General features: G+C 44.2%; 2 protein-coding genes across 2 annotated transcripts in view; both read left to right on the forward strand.

Moving 5' to 3' along the window:
* The window catches only part of LOC119852645 (cytosolic 5'-nucleotidase 1B-like), an 8,309-nt gene extending 4,587 nt beyond the window's left edge, over positions 1–3,722 (forward strand). Inside the window, 4 exon segments of the mRNA XM_043510091.1 lie at positions 169–379; positions 1,142–1,326; positions 2,820–2,988; positions 2,991–3,722. Of these exon segments, the coding sequence (XP_043366026.1) occupies positions 169–379; positions 1,142–1,326; positions 2,820–2,988; positions 2,991–3,178 (753 nt within the window). The 3' untranslated portion in view covers positions 3,179–3,722.
* A 2,026-nt stretch (positions 3,723–5,748) lies between these two features.
* On the forward strand, positions 5,749–16,595 carry RDH14 (retinol dehydrogenase 14). The gene is given in 10 exon segments (XM_038396846.2): positions 5,749–5,765; positions 10,238–10,512; positions 10,515–10,565; positions 10,568–10,729; positions 10,732–10,776; positions 10,779–10,815; positions 13,013–13,022; positions 15,683–16,142; positions 16,145–16,192; positions 16,195–16,595. Coding segments are annotated over 10 exon segments (1,209 nt in total). The 3' UTR covers positions 16,299–16,595.
* The last annotated feature ends 2,438 nt before the right edge of the window (positions 16,596–19,033 follow it).

Below are 19,033 nucleotides of genomic sequence, written 5' to 3' on the forward strand. Positions count from 1 at the left end.
TGATTGCAAGAGTGCAAGTAAGCTGGTATCCCAGCTCCAGATGACCCCATGTTTCAGAGGAAGTGGGGAAAGTAGCTTTTGCTCAGTAAGGTATTGGGACAACTATACATCAAAGACAGATCTTAATATTTCAGAAATTTCACTCTGTTCAGATAATAACTGTATTTTGTTTGTGTTAGGACAAAAACAGCAGGGTTGCACCTTGTCATATTTCGTTTGTTTCCTCTGTATCTGAGATTTTCATGCCTGTTTTTAGGTTTATCGATTGAACGCTTCTGTATGACTGGTGGAGAAAGCCCTATTGGTTACCTAACAGCATATCTTACCAACTTATACCTTTCTGCTGACTCTGAAAAAGTCCAAGAAGCTATAGAAGCAGGTTTGAATTGGCTCTTACCTTGGTTTATTTCCCACTTAAGCCTATTAACACATGAACTCAAAAATTACATGCATCTTTTTCACAGGAGATGTAATATTTCAATAAATGGAGCGCAATCCATATATGTAATATCAAATTGTCACTGATTTTATTTAATGATTATTATCCTTCTGCTTGGATTCTGTTTCTTATAATGCCCCTCTTTGCCCCTGCACTGTGCCAGGAATGCCAGCCTAACCAATCCTTTTCTTTATCTCTTGCTCCCAGCTTCATGTCTTCATCCATGCTGCCCTCTCCCTTGCATGACCACCAGAGTACCAGTCCTCCCTCCTGTCTCACTCAAATTCCTCCTGATGTCACCTTTCCTCTGATGCCAAAAATTAGTCAACATCCAGTGCCTTCTGCACTACAACATTAGAAAGAAGAGAGTGAGCTTAAAATAAAAATAATAAATAAGTTGGAATAAATATTGTCCTCAGAATTTCCCAGTATTTCTTATCTTAAGTGTGACTTAGGGTCCAATCCTGCAAACACTTATGATTGAAAGTAACTATTCATGAGAATAATCTCACTTAAATCAATGGGACTGCTTGCATATATAAAGTTACTCCTATGCATAAATATATCCGGGGTCAGGGCCTTAGACTGTAAGTGCCTCTGGGCAGTGAAGTTGTACCCATTCTGTGTCTATGCCACAGCAATAAAAATTAATAATAGTGAGTCCACTGGAAACTGCTAATTGAGCTTCTGATGTATTTTCAGGCATTGCATCTGCTACAATGTTCACTGCAAATAAAGACATACCTTACTGTGATAAGCAGTTGAGGGTGGCATTTGATGGGGATGCTGTTCTCTTTTCCGATGAATCAGAGCAGATCGTCAAAGAGCATGGATTAGATAGATTTTATGAACATGAACAGATGAATGAGAATAAGCCCCTTGCACAGGTATCTGCTTCTTGAACTGTTAAGACAACTTTGCTTTTTTATTGCTAAATTGTAGTTGGTACTTGATTTTGTTTTTCGTATGTGTACATTATTTTTCTCTTAAATTTATACATTAATGTGTCTTGATCTTCATGGATGTTTTATTTGTGATTCAAAGAACCTTTTAATTGTAACATCAATTTCATTATACATGCTTGGATTTCCTTGTTCACGGACAGTCTTTAGAATGCATGTTTGATATTTAAGGGCCTGATCCTGCAGTCCTTACACAGGACTCCCATTTCATTGGGAGTATTGCATGAGGAAGAACATGAGGTTCTTGTAGCTACCTCTAGAGGTATTTTCATTTAATCATCCCCTAGAGGCCTGATCCAAAGTCCACTGAACTCATTGAAAAAGACTACTATTGATTTCAATGGATTTTGGGTCTGGTCCTAAGTAAAGTGAACATGGCAGCCTATATCCATTCATAGCAATCAGCCCCACCTCCAAACACACTGCTTTGGAATGTTTGGTCAGTATTTGTGATCCTTTGTTTCCCTCTGTGCATGTAACAGTATGCACATGTCTGGGCTTGGAATGTAATATCCATTCATACTTTGCTCCACTTTTTATTGTCATATGGAACAGCTATTGTACATCTCTCAATAACATATTAATAAACAGTTGGCATTTGCTTCAAATGCCAGAATGGTCCAAGTGTAATATTTATGTTCATTGTCAAACAGAATTATGATGTTTGTCCAGGAATGCAAACATGTTAGAATCAACTTAAACCAACTTTATTTTCATTTACACTGGTATAAATCAGAATAAGGGCCTGATCTTTGAAAGCAATGGGAACTGTAGGTACTCAGTGTGTCAGAGTTTGACCCAAAATAGTTTTTGTTTTTAATTTTGGGCCTCCTCCTTCTGTCACTCAAACTGGTGTAAATCTAAAGGAACTCCACAGAAGTCAATGTTTTTACATGAGTGTAAAAAATCATTATGAGAACAGAATCAGGTGTCGTTAAAAAGCAAAAGATATGTTTTTCATTTCATGAACTCTGGACAGAAATTATAACTGTGTATTGGGGCTCTCCAGCCCCAGTCAGGGTTAGGACCCCTCTGAATTAGGCACTGTAGAGAAATATAGATTTACAAGATCCCTGCCCCAAAGATCATACAATCTAAGAAGACAGGCAACTTCAAAAAGAGTAAGAGGGATGCACTGAAATATATAGAAATTGTTACATACAAATATACTTTGTGGTGGGAGGGCATTCTATTATGCAAATAGGTATTGGTATTCAGCGGTTGCCCCATACAGCCAAGCTGTCATTTGCTGGTTGGTTTTCTTTGTAGGCATTGTGTTGAGAAAGGATTCCAAGGAGGAGAAGGTTATGGATCATGGAAGGAGTTCTATACATAAGGGCAAGCATGGAAGAAAGTACAGAGATGTTTGTGGGAGAAGAGGAAAAACATTAAACATGTTTCTGATATTTTATACCTAGGGTCCTTTGAAAGGTTTTCTGGAAGACTTAGGGAAGCTGCAGAAGAAATTCTATGCAAAAGACAAACGATTAGATTGTCCTATAAGGACCTACCTCGTCACAGCTAGAAGTGCAGCAAGTTCTGGAGCCAGAGTGCTGAAGACTCTCCGTAGCTGGGGTTTGGAGATTGAGGCACTTTCCTTGCAGGAGCTCCTAAAGGACCAATTTTGGTGAAAATCCGGCCTCATATTTTCTTTGATGATCAGATGTTTCACATTGAAGGAGCACAACAACTGGGTACTGTAGCAGCACATGTACCTTATGGCATTGGTCAGAAGTACAACAAATCCAAACCTAAAAATGACACTGTTAAAAAATAGCTTTCCTTTAACTTAGACAGCCTCTAACACATCAATAGTTAAGTCTGAAAACTCTACATTTGTATATTATAAGGAGTGTTTAAAGATTTGACCTCTGTAGCTAAAGAAATTTTAAAAAAATATTTTAATATGGGCATGTTTTTAATAGATTTTTAATAGTACTCTTGAACACTTTTTGGTTTGGTTTGCTAGGTTTAGCACTGTAGTTTTTTTTTATATTAGGAAAAGTCTTGTATTGTTTTTATAGTTTAAGACATATTTTAAAGACTTATAAATGTGTGACTTCTCTGAAAGAGCTGTAAATGGGCTATTTATAACATGAATCATGCTGCATAAAGAATATTTACAGGTTATTTTTTAAAAGACCAAAAACATGGTGCGAGTATGTTTACCTATTCAGTGATTGTGTCATCATGAATCTTTGATTTGTATGGGTGATTTGTAATTCCAGTGGAAACTGTTAGTTTATTTGGCCTTGTGTTTACAGGAACCCCTTATTTTTCTAAACTATTTTTCCTACTTGAATAAAGCTGACTTTGCAGAACATTGCCATTTTTCTGTGTTGGGAGTGGGGTGGGGGGGATTTTTTTTCCCTCAACAAGGATCACTCAGAAGTTATGGCTCTTCTGAGGCCTATGTAAAATGAGTTTGGTGACCTCAGTTCAGTTTCTGGTCGACCAGTGTCCACTTAAACACCACATTAATGTTCATTTGCACCATTGTTGATAAGCTGAGCAGAGGACCAAAGAATGACTGGGTATGGGAAAGTGAATATCCACACCATGCACCTTCCCATCCAACCACCAGTCCATCTAGAACATGAAGTGTGTTGGCCAGGGCATAGTTAGTAGGCTTACAATGCTTCAGTTTGTGTTGATCTATAGATAGAGGACATATTCTCCAGAGCAGTGAGTCCTTAACCAATCATGAGCACTAAAGTGTGTGAGGAGAAAAATGTAAAAAAGATCCTACTTTTCTTATTATGTTATACGTTTGTTCATCAGTAGTCAGACTCTAAATTGACAATGAAGGTTCTATTCTTTGATGTTTTAGTTATGCAAGCTTACCTTCAAATATGTCAGCTACATGTTGCAAGATGTCAGCAATGTAAGATACTCAAGAACACATTCTAGCTTCCTCAGGAGTTGTAGTAACTACTCAGAGAAGCCTGACTAGCCTGCCTTAATTGATTCTAGAAGCTTCTTGATTGGCTTCAGGTGTTCTAATCAGCCTGTCTTAATTGTCTCCAGAAGGTTCCTGATTGTTCTGGAACCTTCCCTGTTACCTTACCCAGGGAAAGGGGACCTACTTAGCCTGGGGCTAATATATCTGCCTTCTATTACTCTCCTATAGCCATCTGGCCCGACCCTGTCACAGGTGATCTTTAGGCATTGCTCCAGGTCAGCATCTCTTCTGGGTGTGGTTCTTAGAATGAAAAGCAAAACTCATCCCTTTGATTTGGCTTTCCTTCTCTCTCACACACACACACTCAGGGTGTGTACACATGATCACTAAGGCTGCGATTCTTTCACAGAGGTTGCAGAAGTCATGGATTCCGTGACTTTCTGCGACCTCCATGACTTCTGCATCAGCTGGTGCGGCTGACTTCAGGGTCCAGGGGCCAGCTGCTTAGGTGACCACGGCGAGCCACACCTGCCGCCGATGGAGCAACCCAGGGCCAGTTGCTCTGGAAGTCCCCGGGGCCAGCCGCATCGGCAGTCCCTGGGGCCAGCCACACCAGCCACTGCTCAGGCAGCTGGCTCCAGGGACCGCCAGAACAGCAGCCGGTATGACTGGTTCCGGGGAACACCCAAGCCGTGGTCCTGCGGGAGCCCTGGGGACCACCCAAGCAGCTGAAGCAGCTGCCCCAGAGGCACCCGGAAGCCATCTGGAGAGCAGTCCCCGGGAGCAGCAACCGGAAGGCAGTCAACCCCCAGCACTGGAGCAGCATCCCCGTCCCCCAGCAGGGGCTCCCCTTAGCAGCAGGGCTCCAGAAGTAGAGATTTAGTCAGGGGTATTTTTGGTAAAAGTCATGGACAGGTCATGGGCCATGAATTTTTATTTATTGCCCGTGATCTGTCCATGACTTTTACCAAATATACCCCTAACTAGATCTTAGCCTTAACTATCAATATCACTTATCTTGGTCAGGGGTGTGATTAAGCCACTCCCCTGAGTGATGTAAGTTACACTGACCTAAGCACCAGTGTGGACAGCGCTATGTTGGCAGGAGAGCTTCTCACACGGACATAGGTATCGCCTCTTGCGGAGGTGGTTTTATTATGCTAACGGGGGAGCTGGGTTTGGAGGACAAGTTTGATTTATTTCCCTCTTTTTATTTTCCTTCAGAAAGGAGGAAAAACTCAGATGCTTCAAAATGTATGTTATTCTGTGTGTTGCATTGTGCTTGTGTTACTTAGTTTATTAGCATCTGTACAATTGTACTTGAGTTTATATACAAAAAGTTTTGCTACCTCAGGCCCAGTCCTGTGAGGTGATGAGCACCCTCAGGGTCTAGCCGCAATAACCATTGGAAATAAGGGTGCTTGACACTTCACCAAATTGCGCCTATGAATGATGCCAGAATGTACAGGTTTATCTACATCTACCTTTGTGGTTGTAGTTTTAAGGTGGGTAAATGTTTGTAAAACATTTTGAGATACTCAGATGGAAAGTGGTATAATTGTGAAGTATTACTTTTTGGGGGGCATTTTTTTTTGTTTTGTTTTTCATTACGCTACTTAGCTGTCCTCTCAATGTTGTAAGTATTTAATGTGCTTTGTGATCCTGACTGATCATGCTTGTCTTTTAGTATCTGAATTATTTGTCTTATCAATTATGCTATTTCTAATTTAACAGGGAAATACATTTGTCCTCAGCAAAAAAACCTAGGCACATTTTCTTTCAATGTAGACTAGTGTTTTTGTGGGTGCTCAACTTGAGCAACTTTGATTTTTGGAGAATGGATGTTCAGCCCTTTTTAAAAGCAGATCCCTTTAAGGCAGGGGTCTCAAACCCAATTTACCTTAGGGCCAGTGCCAGTCCTCAAATCCTCCCAGCAGGCCAATAATGTCACTGAAGATGGTGTTCAGAAATAAAATGTTTTATTGTATTTTTTATTTTGAATTTCTTAGAAATAATAAAACTGTCATACCACCTTATGCAATTCTTCACCTGCCGGAGAGTTTTTAGGGTTTGCCAGACACCTGGCAACGCTTCAGTTCTGTCAGTTTATTGATGTTTGGCCTCAGTGACTGAGCAGTTGAAACTTCAGGATTGCAGCAAGGGCGCATCAGACAGTGGTGTTTGGTATTTTGACTTGTTTATATTCATTGAGGAAAAAAGTGATGCTGCCTCCATGTCTGACTCTGCCCTGCAACAAATGATGCCGCCTCCATGGCTGACTCTGCCCAGAGACTAGTGATGGTATCTCTGTCCCTCTCCCTCAGTCAATGGGAGCCATAGGTGCCGACTCTGTGAGTGCTCTGGGGCTGGAGCATTCATGGGGAAATATTAGTGGGTGCTCTGCACCCATGGGCAGTCAATCTCCCCACCCAACCTCCCCGCCTCACCACCTCCTTCGCCTCTGCTTCCTCCCAGTGCTTGCTGCTGCCAAACAGCTGTGGGGCGGGGACTTTGCGGAAGGGGTTGGAATGGGGGCAGGAGGGGGCGGGGTAGGTGGGGAGTCAGGGTGGGCCTGGGGGCAGAGGGTGGTCGAGCACCCACTGGCGCCAGAAGTTGGTGCCTATGAGGGGAGCTGTGGGGGATGGCACCTGCAGCAGACATTGTGCAGTGTGTCTGCACGTGTCTCTCCTCTGCGAGCTGCAGTGGGGAGGTTCTAGTGCTGCAGATGGCCCAAAGGCTGGGACTTTGAGACCCCTGCTTTAAGAATCCTCAAGTTGGGCAACCAAAATCACTGCTATTTTTGAAAATTTTGGCTCTGGGGACTTTGTCTTAGGAGGCAGTGTCTTGAGGGACAGTATTCAGCTGGTAATGTCTTCTCCAATCTCTGCTAGATCCTTGAGGAAAGTATAAAATTAATCTTCAGGGACCAAGTTCTACCCATTGACTTACACCACATAGAATCCCAATGAAGTCAGGGTAGAACAAGTTTTAGCTCCCTGGAGATGAGTACTAAGAAAATCAGGAGCCTGGTCAAATAATAGCGTCTTTCATGTATTACAGGGGTGGCCAACCTGAGCCTGAGAAGGAGCCAGAATTTACCTGTGTACATTGCCAAAGAGCCACACATCAGTAGCCCTCTGTCAGCTCTTCGCCCACCCTGCCAATCAGTGCCTCCCCCTCCCTCCCTGCGCCTCCCACCGGCTGGCAGCCCTGCCAATCAGCACCTCTCCCTCCCTCCCCATCAGCTGTGGCATGCAGGAGGCTCTGGTGGGCTGGGGAGTGGGGGGGGGGGCACGGCAGGCTCAGGGGAGGTGAAGGGAAGGGTAGAGTGGGGGCAGAGCCAGGGGTTGAGCAGTGAGCATCCCCCGGCACATGGGAAAGTTGGCACCTGTAGTCGGTGCCTAAACAAGGAACTGCATATTAACTTCTGAAGAGCCGCGTGTGGCTCCGGAGCCACAGGTTGGCCACCCCTGATGTATTAGATTAAATCAGCAATCAGTACAGATATATATCCCCTCTTCTAAGTTTTGTACTGAGAGATGGAGTTTTCTCCACGTGTCTATTAAAATCTTTCATTTTTAAAGGGTTCTGGAGGCCTTAGATAGCTTTTGTAACCCAATTTGTTTCATTTTTCATTGGGTGGATAATTCAAAGTCACCTGACATTAAATATTTTGGATACTTTGAGAAATATTTCAATAGAAAATTGATTTGAAATTGAGCCATTTATATGTTCACTGTGGTTTATCTTCTGTCTCCCATTGTTGCTTTCATAGTACTAACCTTCATGCTTTTATCTCTAGATTGGCCCAGAGTTTGCATTGGGAAACCTAAGGAAAAGAAAAGGACTGCTGCCTAAAGATAAGGAAGCAAACATCGTCAGAAGCTTTCAGTATTCAAGATTAGTCTATACCTAGCTGAATCCATGTCCATAAGTGCATCTGTGATTTTTTCTTTATTAGTTCTATGTAATAAATTCACCCATAACCAGTCATTAATAAAAAATGCATTCATCCATGTTTTGTAATGAAGAATTTGTTAAGCAATATCATTCAGTAGCTCAGATCTGCGTAAAAACTGAGTATGACTTCAAAGAATTGTAGATACATAAGGCTGGAAGGGACCTCACAAGGTCATCTAGTCCAGCCCCCTGCGCTAGATCATTTCTGACCAAAGTTAGTCTAACCTCTTGTTGAAAACCTCCAGTGAAGATTCCACAACCTCCCTCAGAAACCTGTTCCAATGCTTAACTGTCCTTATAGTTAGAAAGTTTTTCCTAATATCTAACCTAAATCTCCATTACTGATTAAGCCCATTACTTTTTTCCTATCTTCAGTGGACATGGACAACAACTGATCACCAGCCTCTTGACTTTATAACAACTCTTACTGTATCTGAAAACTATTATCAAGTTCCCCCTCAGTCTTCTTTTTTCAAGACTAAACATGCCTTTTTTTTTTTACACAGTATTTCCTTTTGGCTGCAGGGGTGCCCTGAACTGGACACCGTACTCCAGCTGAGGCCTCATAAGTGCAGAGTACAGTGAAACAGGGAGCTGGTGATCCCTCTTTGCAATGACACTCCTGTTCATATAACCCAGAATATCAGTCTTTTTTTGCAACTGCATCACATTGTCAGCTATATTAATTTGTGATCCACCATAACCCTCAGATCCTGTTCTGCAGTATTACTGCCTAGCCAGTTTTTGCCATTTTCATAGAATCATAGAAGTGTAGGATTGGAAGGGACATCATCTAGTCCACTCCCCTGCACTCAAGGCAGGACTACACAATAACTATTCCATTCCTGACAGGTATTTAGTTTTAAAAAACCTCCAGTGACTGAGATTCCACAACAGCCCCTAGGCAATTGGTTCCAGTGCTTAACTACCCTGACAGTTAGGAAGTTTTTCCTAATGTCCAACCTAACCCCCTTCCCCTTCCTGCAGTTTAAGCCCATTGTTTCTTGTCCCATCCTCAGAGCTTAAAGAGAACCATTTTTCACCCTCCTCCTTGTAACAACTTGAAAACTGTTCTTGTGTCCCCCCTTCGGTCTTCTCTTCTCCAGACTGAACCCATTTTTTTCCAACCTTCCCTCCTAGGCCCTGTTTTCTTAGACCTTAAATCATTTGTTTCAGAGTAGCAGCCGTGTTAGTCTGTATTCGCAAAAAGAAAAGGAGGACTTGTGGCACCTTAGAGACTAACAAATTTATTTGAGCATAACTTTCCTGAGCTACAGCTCATTTCCACCAATGCATCCAATGAAGTGAGCTGTAGCTTATGCTCAAATAAATTTGTTAGTCTCTAAGGTGCCACAAGTCCTCCTTTTCTTTTAAATCATTTGTGTTGCTCTCCTCTGGACTTTCTCGGGTGTCTCCTCATTTGTCCTTGTGTATCTGATTTTTCATGGTAGTACTTTGCACCTGCTGCCTTCCCTGACTGCTGCTACCTTTCAGAACAAGAGTTCGCCCTATTGACAAGGGAGCTTTGATGTCTTCAGTCTCTGGGGCTCAGGGCCAGTCCTGGCTGGGAAAGTCACAAGAAAAGGGTGGTTTCAGAGTAGCAGCCGGGTTAGTCTGTATTCGCAAAAAGAAAAGGAGGACTTGTGGCACCTTAGAGACTAACATTTATTAGAGCATAAGCTTTCGTGAGCTACAGCTCACTTCATCGGATGCATTTGGTGGAAATGAGCTGTAGCTCAGGAAAGCTTATGCTCTAAAAATTTGTTCGTCTCTAAGGTGCCACAGTCCTCCTTTTCTTTTTAAGAAAAGGGTGGTGGCTGCAGGAAGTACTTTTATCTGCCCAAGGCTTTTGCCCTCTGCCTGGGGCGCCAGCAGCTCAGGGCTGCGCTGCCCGGGGAAGGGCTGCGTAGGGCACGGCCCAGCTAGCACGGTGGGGGCGGGGCATCGCGGTACCGGAGCTCGGGGCTAACCCAGCCCAAGGGCCCCGCGCAGGCAGCGCTTCGAACCCACGCTGGAGGAGGCGGAGGAAACTACGAGTCCCAGATGCAAAGCGAAGGGTACCGCGGGGGCCAATCGGCATCTCACGCCCCCGTGCGCGGCGCTGGGCGGCCGGCGGCGGGGTAGCGCCGGCTGCGCCCTGGGAAAAACGCCGGGGCGGGTGTCGTTCGGCCCCTGCTCGCGGCTCCTTCCTGGCCCCCAGCGCTGAGCTATGGCCGCTGCGGCGCTGCTGACCGTGGCGCTGGGCGGGGGCTGCTGCTCATCGCCCGCCGCTACCTGAGCGGGGCCGGCCGGGCTTCGCGGGGCGGGCCGCCGCGCTGATGCGGGGCAAGACGGTGATCGTGACGGGCGCGAACAGCGGGCTGGGCCGGGCCACGGCGGCCGAGCTGCTGCGGCTGCAGGCCCGGGTGATCCTGGGCTGCCGGGACCGCGGCCGGGCCGAGCAGGCGGCCCGCGAGATCCGCGCCGAGTGGGCGCCCAGGCGGAGGGCGGGGAGCTGGTGATCAGGGAGCTGGACTGGCCTCGCTGCGCTCCGTGCGCAGCTTCTGCGGGGGGTGCTGCAGGTACGGGGGGGCCGGCGGGGGAAGGGAGGGGAGCGGGAGGGGTGGAGTGAGGGAAGGGCTTGAGTGGGGAGGGCAAATATGGGGAAGGGACGGGGAGAGGGTGGGCTGGGGGCGAAGAGGAGGGTGAGGGAGGGGCAGAGGGCAGAAAAAGGGGTGAGGGGAGAGGAAGGGATGGGGTGAGGGGAGTGGGTGGGCTGGGGGTGAGGAGGGGGTGAGGAGGGGGAGAGGGCAGAGGAAGGGAGGGGGTGAGGAGGGGGAGAGGGCAGGCTGGGGGTGAGGAGGGGGAGAGGGCAGAGGAAGGGAGGGGGTGAGGAGGGGAGAGGGCGGCTGGGGGTGAGGAGGGGGTGAGGCAGAGGAAGGGAGGGGTGAGGAGGGGGGGAGAGGGCAGAGGGCGGGCTGGGGGTGAGGAGGGGGTGAGGGCAGAGGAAGGGAGGGGGTGAGGAGGGGGGAGAGGGCGGGCTGGGGGTGAGGAGGGGGTGAGGAGGGGGAGAGGGCAGGCTGCGGGTGAGGAGGGGGTGAGGGCAGAGGAAGGGAGGGGGTGAGGAGGGGGAGAGGGCGGGCTGGGGGTGAGGAGGGGGAGAGGGCAGAGGGCGGGCTGCGGGTGAGGAGGGGGAGAGGCAGAGGAAGGGGAGGGGGTGAGGAGGGGGAGAGGGCAGAGGGCGGGCTGGGGGTGAGGAGGGGGAGGGGAGAGGCAGAGGAGGGGATGGGGAAGGGGAGGAACGTAGGCTGGGGTGTGAGGGTGGAAGAAGGGGGAGGGTGGGGGAAGGAATGGGGTAGGTTGGGAGGGATAGGGAAGGGGGGAGAAGAAGAAGAGTAGGGTCAGGAGAAGGATGCGGAGGGTTCAGGCGAGGAGAGGGGGAAGTTGGTATGGGGGTACAGGGCCTTGGTGAAGGTAATAGGGAGATGGCATGTGAGGGAATGAGTTGCCTCAAGGGCAGAGAGCTTGGGGGGAGGAGCAGGAGGAGGGGGTACTGGGGATGGGAGGACACCAGCTAGTGGGTATGGGTGGAACCTTATCTGACAAGGGGTCAAGAAGGAGGGAAAAGGTTTAGGGGGATGGTTGGTTTGGGGGGGAGGGTGAGGATGGAGATATGCTGATAAATGGAGGATGGAGGGATGAGATAAGGCTATGGGGGATTGGCATGGAGAGGAAGGATGGGTCCTGTGGTGTGTGGGCATGAAGGGCAGCAGCATCCAGAATAGCGTTGGCACTATCCTATCCTTTGCAGAGGACTGAGTTTGTCAGCAAATAATTCTGTATGCTAATTAGCAGCCCTTGTGTAGGTTTGAAACTCAGTAACATCCTGTCTCTCTCTCCATCATCGTAAAGGCTACTCAGTCTTCAAATTACCCTTAGTGGACTTGGGGTCTTCAGTGCTGAAATTGAGTGGAGATTAGCAGCTTTTGTCAGAGCTTCTTGCATCTGTGGGCATTAAAAATAATAATCCCAAAATATTTTGGGATGTAATTTAATATTTTGGTGCAGTCTTATGCATTGATTTTTAATCCAGGGAACAAAGCCTTAGTAGGCCAAAGCTCCTTTCCTAGGGAAATCTTCTGTTCATAGCTGTGTTGACGGTAAGAAGAGGGACTGGGCCATGGAGTTATACAGTGCAGCCAGAAATCACCTTTCCACAAGCTCATATCTAGATGCAGCAGGCAAGGGGTGACCTTTATCTCTGGGGGCAAAGAAAAAACTTGGGCAGCTGCAATCTGCTGCAAGTTTATTCTTCAAGCGTCTGGGAATTTGTGGCTGTAAAGTGGCTTAAGTTTGAACCCCCTTTACCTACAGCACATAGAGAGAGAATAAGCTGCAGTGAGAGATCACTTCATGGAGTCATCTGAATCCAACCTACATTTATCACATTTCTATTACAGTACGCCCTCTCTCTAATGCCTTCATAATAACGAATCTTTGGATATAATGAACCCAGTCCCGGGATCCACCTCCAGCCATGGGACTGTCAGTCGCGAGGCTGGAGGAGCTGTCAGCTCCATGGCTGGAGAAGCTGACCGCCCCCATCCTCCCGGTGCTGGTCTCTTTTGGTATAATGGACCCCTGGCTATAATGAACAAATGGCTTGGATCCTGAGGGGTTTGTTATATCGAGGGTGTACTGTCCATAATCATTCTGACTTTGTCAGACCTATCCTGGATCCTGCAAGTCTAATTTGTGAGGGCTCACTAGGGTCCTACAGGCGTTCCTAAGAGATTTTGTAGAAGGGCATAAGCAAGCCAAACAAATGGTTTCACTGGGTATCTCATGGATACAATTTACACTGTTTAGGGATATCCCAAAATAGAGAAAGGGGGTGTGCTGTGGAGACTGTACATAATGGTAGAAATGAGCTAATGCTGGAGCTGCCACCTGTATAACTGGGGTAAATATTTTCTTGATATAATTTTCTTAACTCATGAAAGTTGTCATCTTAACACTTGGTTTCAACATAACTTCACATTAATAATGTGGTGAATATTCTCTTTCTCTTCACCCTTTGGCCTTTACATAATTTGCCAGGAGGCCCACAGAACAACAGGGGAAATTGACTAAAGCCCTAATTCTGTAATTGGTTGTCACGGATGGACAGTTGTGCCATGTAAAGCTCAGTGGGAACCATTTAGGACCACCTGCATAGATCCAGTTGCAGGCTCTGGGCTTGTTGCACTATACCGGGAAACTGTGCATGTGACTATACACCAAAGTGCTGTGAAATGCCACAAGTAAACACTGCGACCTACCTTTTTTCTAATCTGGTCGTAGCTCCTCCTAGGTGTTGGTGTGATCTTTTAAAAAATGTGATTTTTTTTTTTTAACCTGGCCAGTCTCTCTCTTGGCCCCCACTATTAAGTGTTGTCTTTTTTCAAAAAAGTGAGAACTAGTCGGCGGCGATGAAGTGTGTGAGTGTTACATACATGGGAGTGAGCTGGAGACAGCCTGGAAAAGGTGGTGCCGCTATTGGTTTATTCTAGTGGTCTGCTGTTTTAGAATACCCTCAACACAGCTTAAATGATGGAAAAAACAAAATGAGATGATAGTTCTAGAAAGACTTCCAAAGGGCTGTAGTACATTGCATTAGGTTTTCCCTTCCTTTTCTGAACTTGTGACTCCTTTCTGATGTTGTCTGATAAAGGAGGTTCCTAGATTGATAAAATGAGAGAGAGCTGGCACTCCCACAGTCTGGCTTTCATTGTGGGTGTTTAGATACCAGAATTCGAACTGAATTTTCATTTTTCACTTTCTTAGCTTCACTGCACAAAGACCAACTGCTTTGTGTATTCAGGGTAATATGCTGGCTTCAGTGATAAATTGTTACATCTTTCAGTACCATGCAGCTATGGGGGAGATGTGAATTCTTTACAACTCATACATGAAGGCCCCAATCCTGTGAGATGCTGAGCAGCCTCAACTCCCTTTGATATCATTAAGAGTTAAGGGAACTTAGCATCTTGCAGGATCAAGCCCCAGCTTGATTTAATAATTAACTAAATGCTAAATGCAAGATCAGATTCTGCTCTTAATAACAGGTTTCAGAGTAGCAGCCGTGTTAGTCTGTATTCGCAAAAAAGAAAAGGAGTACTTGTGGCACCTTAGAGAACAGATTTATTTGAGCATAAGCTTTTGTGAGCTACAGCTCACTTCATCAGATGCATTCCGATGTAGTGAGCTGTGTAGCTCACTAAAGCTTATGCTCAAATAAATGTTAGTCTCTAAGGTGCCACAAGTACTCCTTTCTATTCGCTCTTAGTTATACTGTGCCACTGATGGCAAAATGTGCATACTATTAAATTTCAAAGGTGTAAATGAGAATAGAATTTGGCCTGCATAAAATTTCTTACTGGTGGTAAGGAGCCAGAAGGAGCTCAACCTGACTTCCAGATCCTATGTTAAATTTGCAGGACTGGCAGGAAAAGGCGGGGGTGGGAGGGGAGAGAGATTCTTTACTGGTAAACTGAGCATTCAGATTGAAACATGGAACTTTATAGTGACATTTGTGTGAAGACGTTTTTCAGAGTGGAACCACACTTTGAAACTCCTAAGATCTTTCCCTCTCCGAGTTCTGGGTGCACAGATTATGCAGGATTTGGAAATAAGTACTGGGGCCTTAGATTTCATTTTTCTGTTACCAGTTTTACTTTCTGATTCTTAAAAACAAAAGGAGTAGTTGTAGCACCTTAGAGACTAACAAATTTATTTGAGCATAAGCTTTCGTGAACTACATTGGCACAACATAGTATTTTGGTCCACCACAGTTCAGGCAAATTTTAAACTAGGTACCATTGTTTGAAATCATTAATAGCAGTGTTTTCAAAATTCATCATAAATTTTTTCCCTAATCAAATAATGGGTTGAAAATTTGTTGGCAGTGTCTCTTTAACCCTAAGTCCCTGCCTCAAAGAGCTAGGTGATCTTTTTGTTCTTTGTTTGTACAGTGCCTAGCATAATAGGCTCCATGACTGGGGCTTCTAGGTACTACCACAATATAAATACTAACCAGTAGTACACTTGTCAGCTTGTCTTTAATGTCAGATCCTGGTCATTTTTTGGAAAGAAATTGGTATCACAAGAATAATTTCAGTAGATTTCAAATAAAAATGCTGTTCTTGAAAAATGTTTATATTTTAGCTGTCTTCAGAGTAACACAACCTCCCCCATCCCATGTGATTTGATACTCCTCTTACTGACAACTACCAATATGCTTATTTTTTCCAAGATTATATTAAAATAACCATGACCTAGAAAATCCCATTTTAGAGGATGAGCAGTTGAATGTTTTTTCCTAATAAAGGTCAATGCATACAATTAATCTTAATAACAGCTTGCTGTGTTTATAAATCTGATTATTTTTGCTATTTTAAGGAAGAGCCGAGACTGGATGTCCTGATCAATAATGCGGGGATATTCCAGTGTTCATACATGAAGACAGAGGATGGTTTCGAGATGCAGTTTGGTGTCAACCACTTGGGTCATTTCTTGCTCACTAACCTTCTCCTTGGCCTCCTCAAAAGTTCTGCCCCAAGCAGGATTGTGGTAGTTTCTTCCAAACTTTACAAATATGGAGAGATCAACTTTGAAGACTTGAACAGTGAGATAAGTTACAATAAAAGTTTTGGCTACAGTCGCAGTAAACTGGCTAACATACTATTCACCAGGGAGCTAGCCCGCCGATTGGAAGGCACAGGAGTCACTGTCAATGTGCTTCATCCTGGTATTGTCCGAACCAATCTAGGCAGATACATGAATATTCCTTTGCTGGCAAAACCCCTCTTCAATTTGGTGTCATGGGCTTTCTTCAAAACCCCATTGGAAGGAGCCCAGACTTATATTATTTGGCCTCCTCTGCAGAAGTAGAGGGTGTGTCAGGCAAGTATTTGGGGATTGCAAAGAGGAGGAACTGCTGCCGAAAGCCATGGATGATTTAGTTGCAAGAAAACTGTGGGATATCAGTGAAGTGATGGTTGGATTATTAAAATAAATGGTAGGGAAAAAAGACAACTAATATTTTGCTACCCTGAAGCTTTCTGCAATGGTATTTCCCCCTTGAATGGTGTGAAACACAAATTACTTCGCTCACAGATTTCAAAGCTACTAGGAGTAATCTGTACAGCTCTTTTAAAATAGAGAATATCCTCTATTTTAAATAAATCCATATTTTGAAAAAATACAGACCTAGAGTCTAACAGCTTGGGTGTTTGAATATTTTTCAGTTAAATCTCTTCTGAAAGCTACTTGTTCTACTGATAAAATAAAAAGTTCTTTGCTATGTAATGTATATGCTGCTTTGTCTTCCACTATTTGATCTCAAACATAGCACTGCATTGCATTGTATGTGAAATGTGTGGCTGTTTGCTGCTTTTTCTTGTAGATGGTTTGTGAATCCATCCTAATACTGATAAGTGTTGGGTTGGTGAGCAATTCAAGCTAAAACAGTGTGAAAGATTTTACCAGTGAGTTGTGAGTACTCTTCCTCTGTGATCCTCTAGGCCTCCAAATACTGTTTCCTAGCACAAAAACTCTTTCCCGCAACTGCGTATCACTGGCTGCCTGAACAGGAACTATATCAAGCCATATTATAACTCAACTGAGGGTCACAAGTCAGATATTTTCAAGATGGCCTTTCATAAGCTAGCATCTGTCACTGCCATTACTCTAGTATGTATGTTTGTTTGAATAGCAGGTTCTATTTTATTTGGGCCAAACCTGCTGTTCTGGAGATATGAACCAAGGCCCCGATCCTGCAATAATCCTTGTGCTGGTGGATGCCCCACCATTGACTGCAGTAGGTCCTTGTGACTGGAGGGTGTGTGAGAGCCCAAGATCTGACCCTGTGATTTGTTTTGTGAATAGTCTATTTATAGATTTTTGCCTTCCACACTGTCTTCCATAGTGAAATGTGCATAAGGTTCAGTCTAATATGGCCAACAATTCTTCCTGATAAGTCATCTTCTGTGTAAGTGCGTATTTCCTTAACCTCACTAATGCATACATGGTACAAATGTGATCAAGAAACTATTACACACTTGACAAAAGTAGCCTTGGCAGCTATGCTACATAGGCTTAGAGAGTCTCTACTATGCAGAGATAAGGGAATTAAAATAGGCCAAAAATAAATATAGGGATATTACATAAAGATGCCTCCCTTATTGTTTTAAAATAAATATATAACTTCAGTAACTGTTTCTGGTTAGTTATGATTTGCTTGTCTCTCTTTAGTAATTTAACACCACCAATTTAAGGTACAAGTAAATTTAATGAATATGAAGAAAGTAATGCTTTGGGGTCTTGATTACTACTTATAATTTATATATACATATAAAAGATTGAAGTGTTTGAAGCTTAGTCTATCCCACGATAAATCCTTATTGGCTCAATGCTTGAGTTAATACCATTTCTGAGATTCTCAGATCATTTACAGTGTATGTTTCTAACTCATATTCACTGCATGTTCTGTATGTTCTCACTCACACACTGTATTGTGCTCAATCCCTTCCACACCTTTTTCCAGAGATGCAGTACTGTGGGTATAGGAAAGAGACATAGTAGAAGCTCCATGCTTTTGGGAAGAAGACAGCGAAATCTAGAAGAGCATAAGTTAAGGGAGAAAATTGATTTTTTTTTAAAGATCCTGTAACAATAGTTACAGCATATATTGCTCACTATATTGTAATTGCAGCATATATTGCTCACTTTTAGGCAACAGAGCCTATAGGAGTAGAGCTGAAGTGTGTGATTATTGTGTACTCTGAATGTTTGACACAAAAGTGCTGTTTGTAAATAATGCAAAGGGCCATCCCATAGAGAGGATGGAAATATGGTTAGAGAATAAACAGGTATTCAACCTGTGAAGTCCTATTTTACATTTATTTTGTGTCTTTCATCTAAAACAATCCCCAAATGACAATATATAATACCATTGAAATGCAACCCTGGCTGGAGTGGAAGGCATCAAACTACCACCATGCAGCATAATACTGAAGGCAAGGCGAAGTTTTGACCAATTGCACCAACGCACCAGCTCTTCTTACAAAAAACAAGATGAGTTCTCTCAAGCCCCTACAGCCCAGAAGATACCTTAGTTTTTACTGTTTCATCAAAAGGAGCTAAAGGTAAAGTAAATAGAACTCAAATTTATGATCTGTGATCCACTGTTCCATTGCTACCCCCGTCAAAACCCCAGTGTGCATGTTATGAGAGAGTCATGGATGCCTATCGGGGCATAGCTTGCAAAGAAAAGTGCCATGCTGAAAAGCACTTAAGTGGGAATTCTGCACCTTGATTCCTTAGGCACAGGTATGTTTGAAAATTTCCTTAAGAGAGGGACAGACAGGAAGTCAGGGGCAGAACTGAACCTAGAATTTCTACAATGGCAGTTTGGTGCCCTAACCACTAAACCATTCTTCCTGTCTACATGGTCACCTCTGCAAGTGAATTTGCCACCAGGTTGTCATTTTTTGTTGTCTTTGATCATGGCAAACAGGGCTTGTGTACATATTTTTAAAAAAGAGAGTACAGAAGAAAATACCAAGTCTTTGGCCATTGGGACACTTGCTTTATAAAGACCCAAAATCTACAACTGTGCGGGGGAAGCTGTACATAGCATGAGACTTCCAATAAAAATGGTCCATCTTAATATGTGATAAATGAGTGTTTCCATGATGCAATGAAAAAAATATTTTAACTCCCATTTCATTCGTTTGTGGTTGCTCATTT

Source organism: Dermochelys coriacea, chromosome 3, assembly GCF_009764565.3.
Source record: "Dermochelys coriacea isolate rDerCor1 chromosome 3, rDerCor1.pri.v4, whole genome shotgun sequence".
NCBI classification, from domain to species: Eukaryota; Metazoa; Chordata; order Testudines; family Dermochelyidae; genus Dermochelys; species Dermochelys coriacea.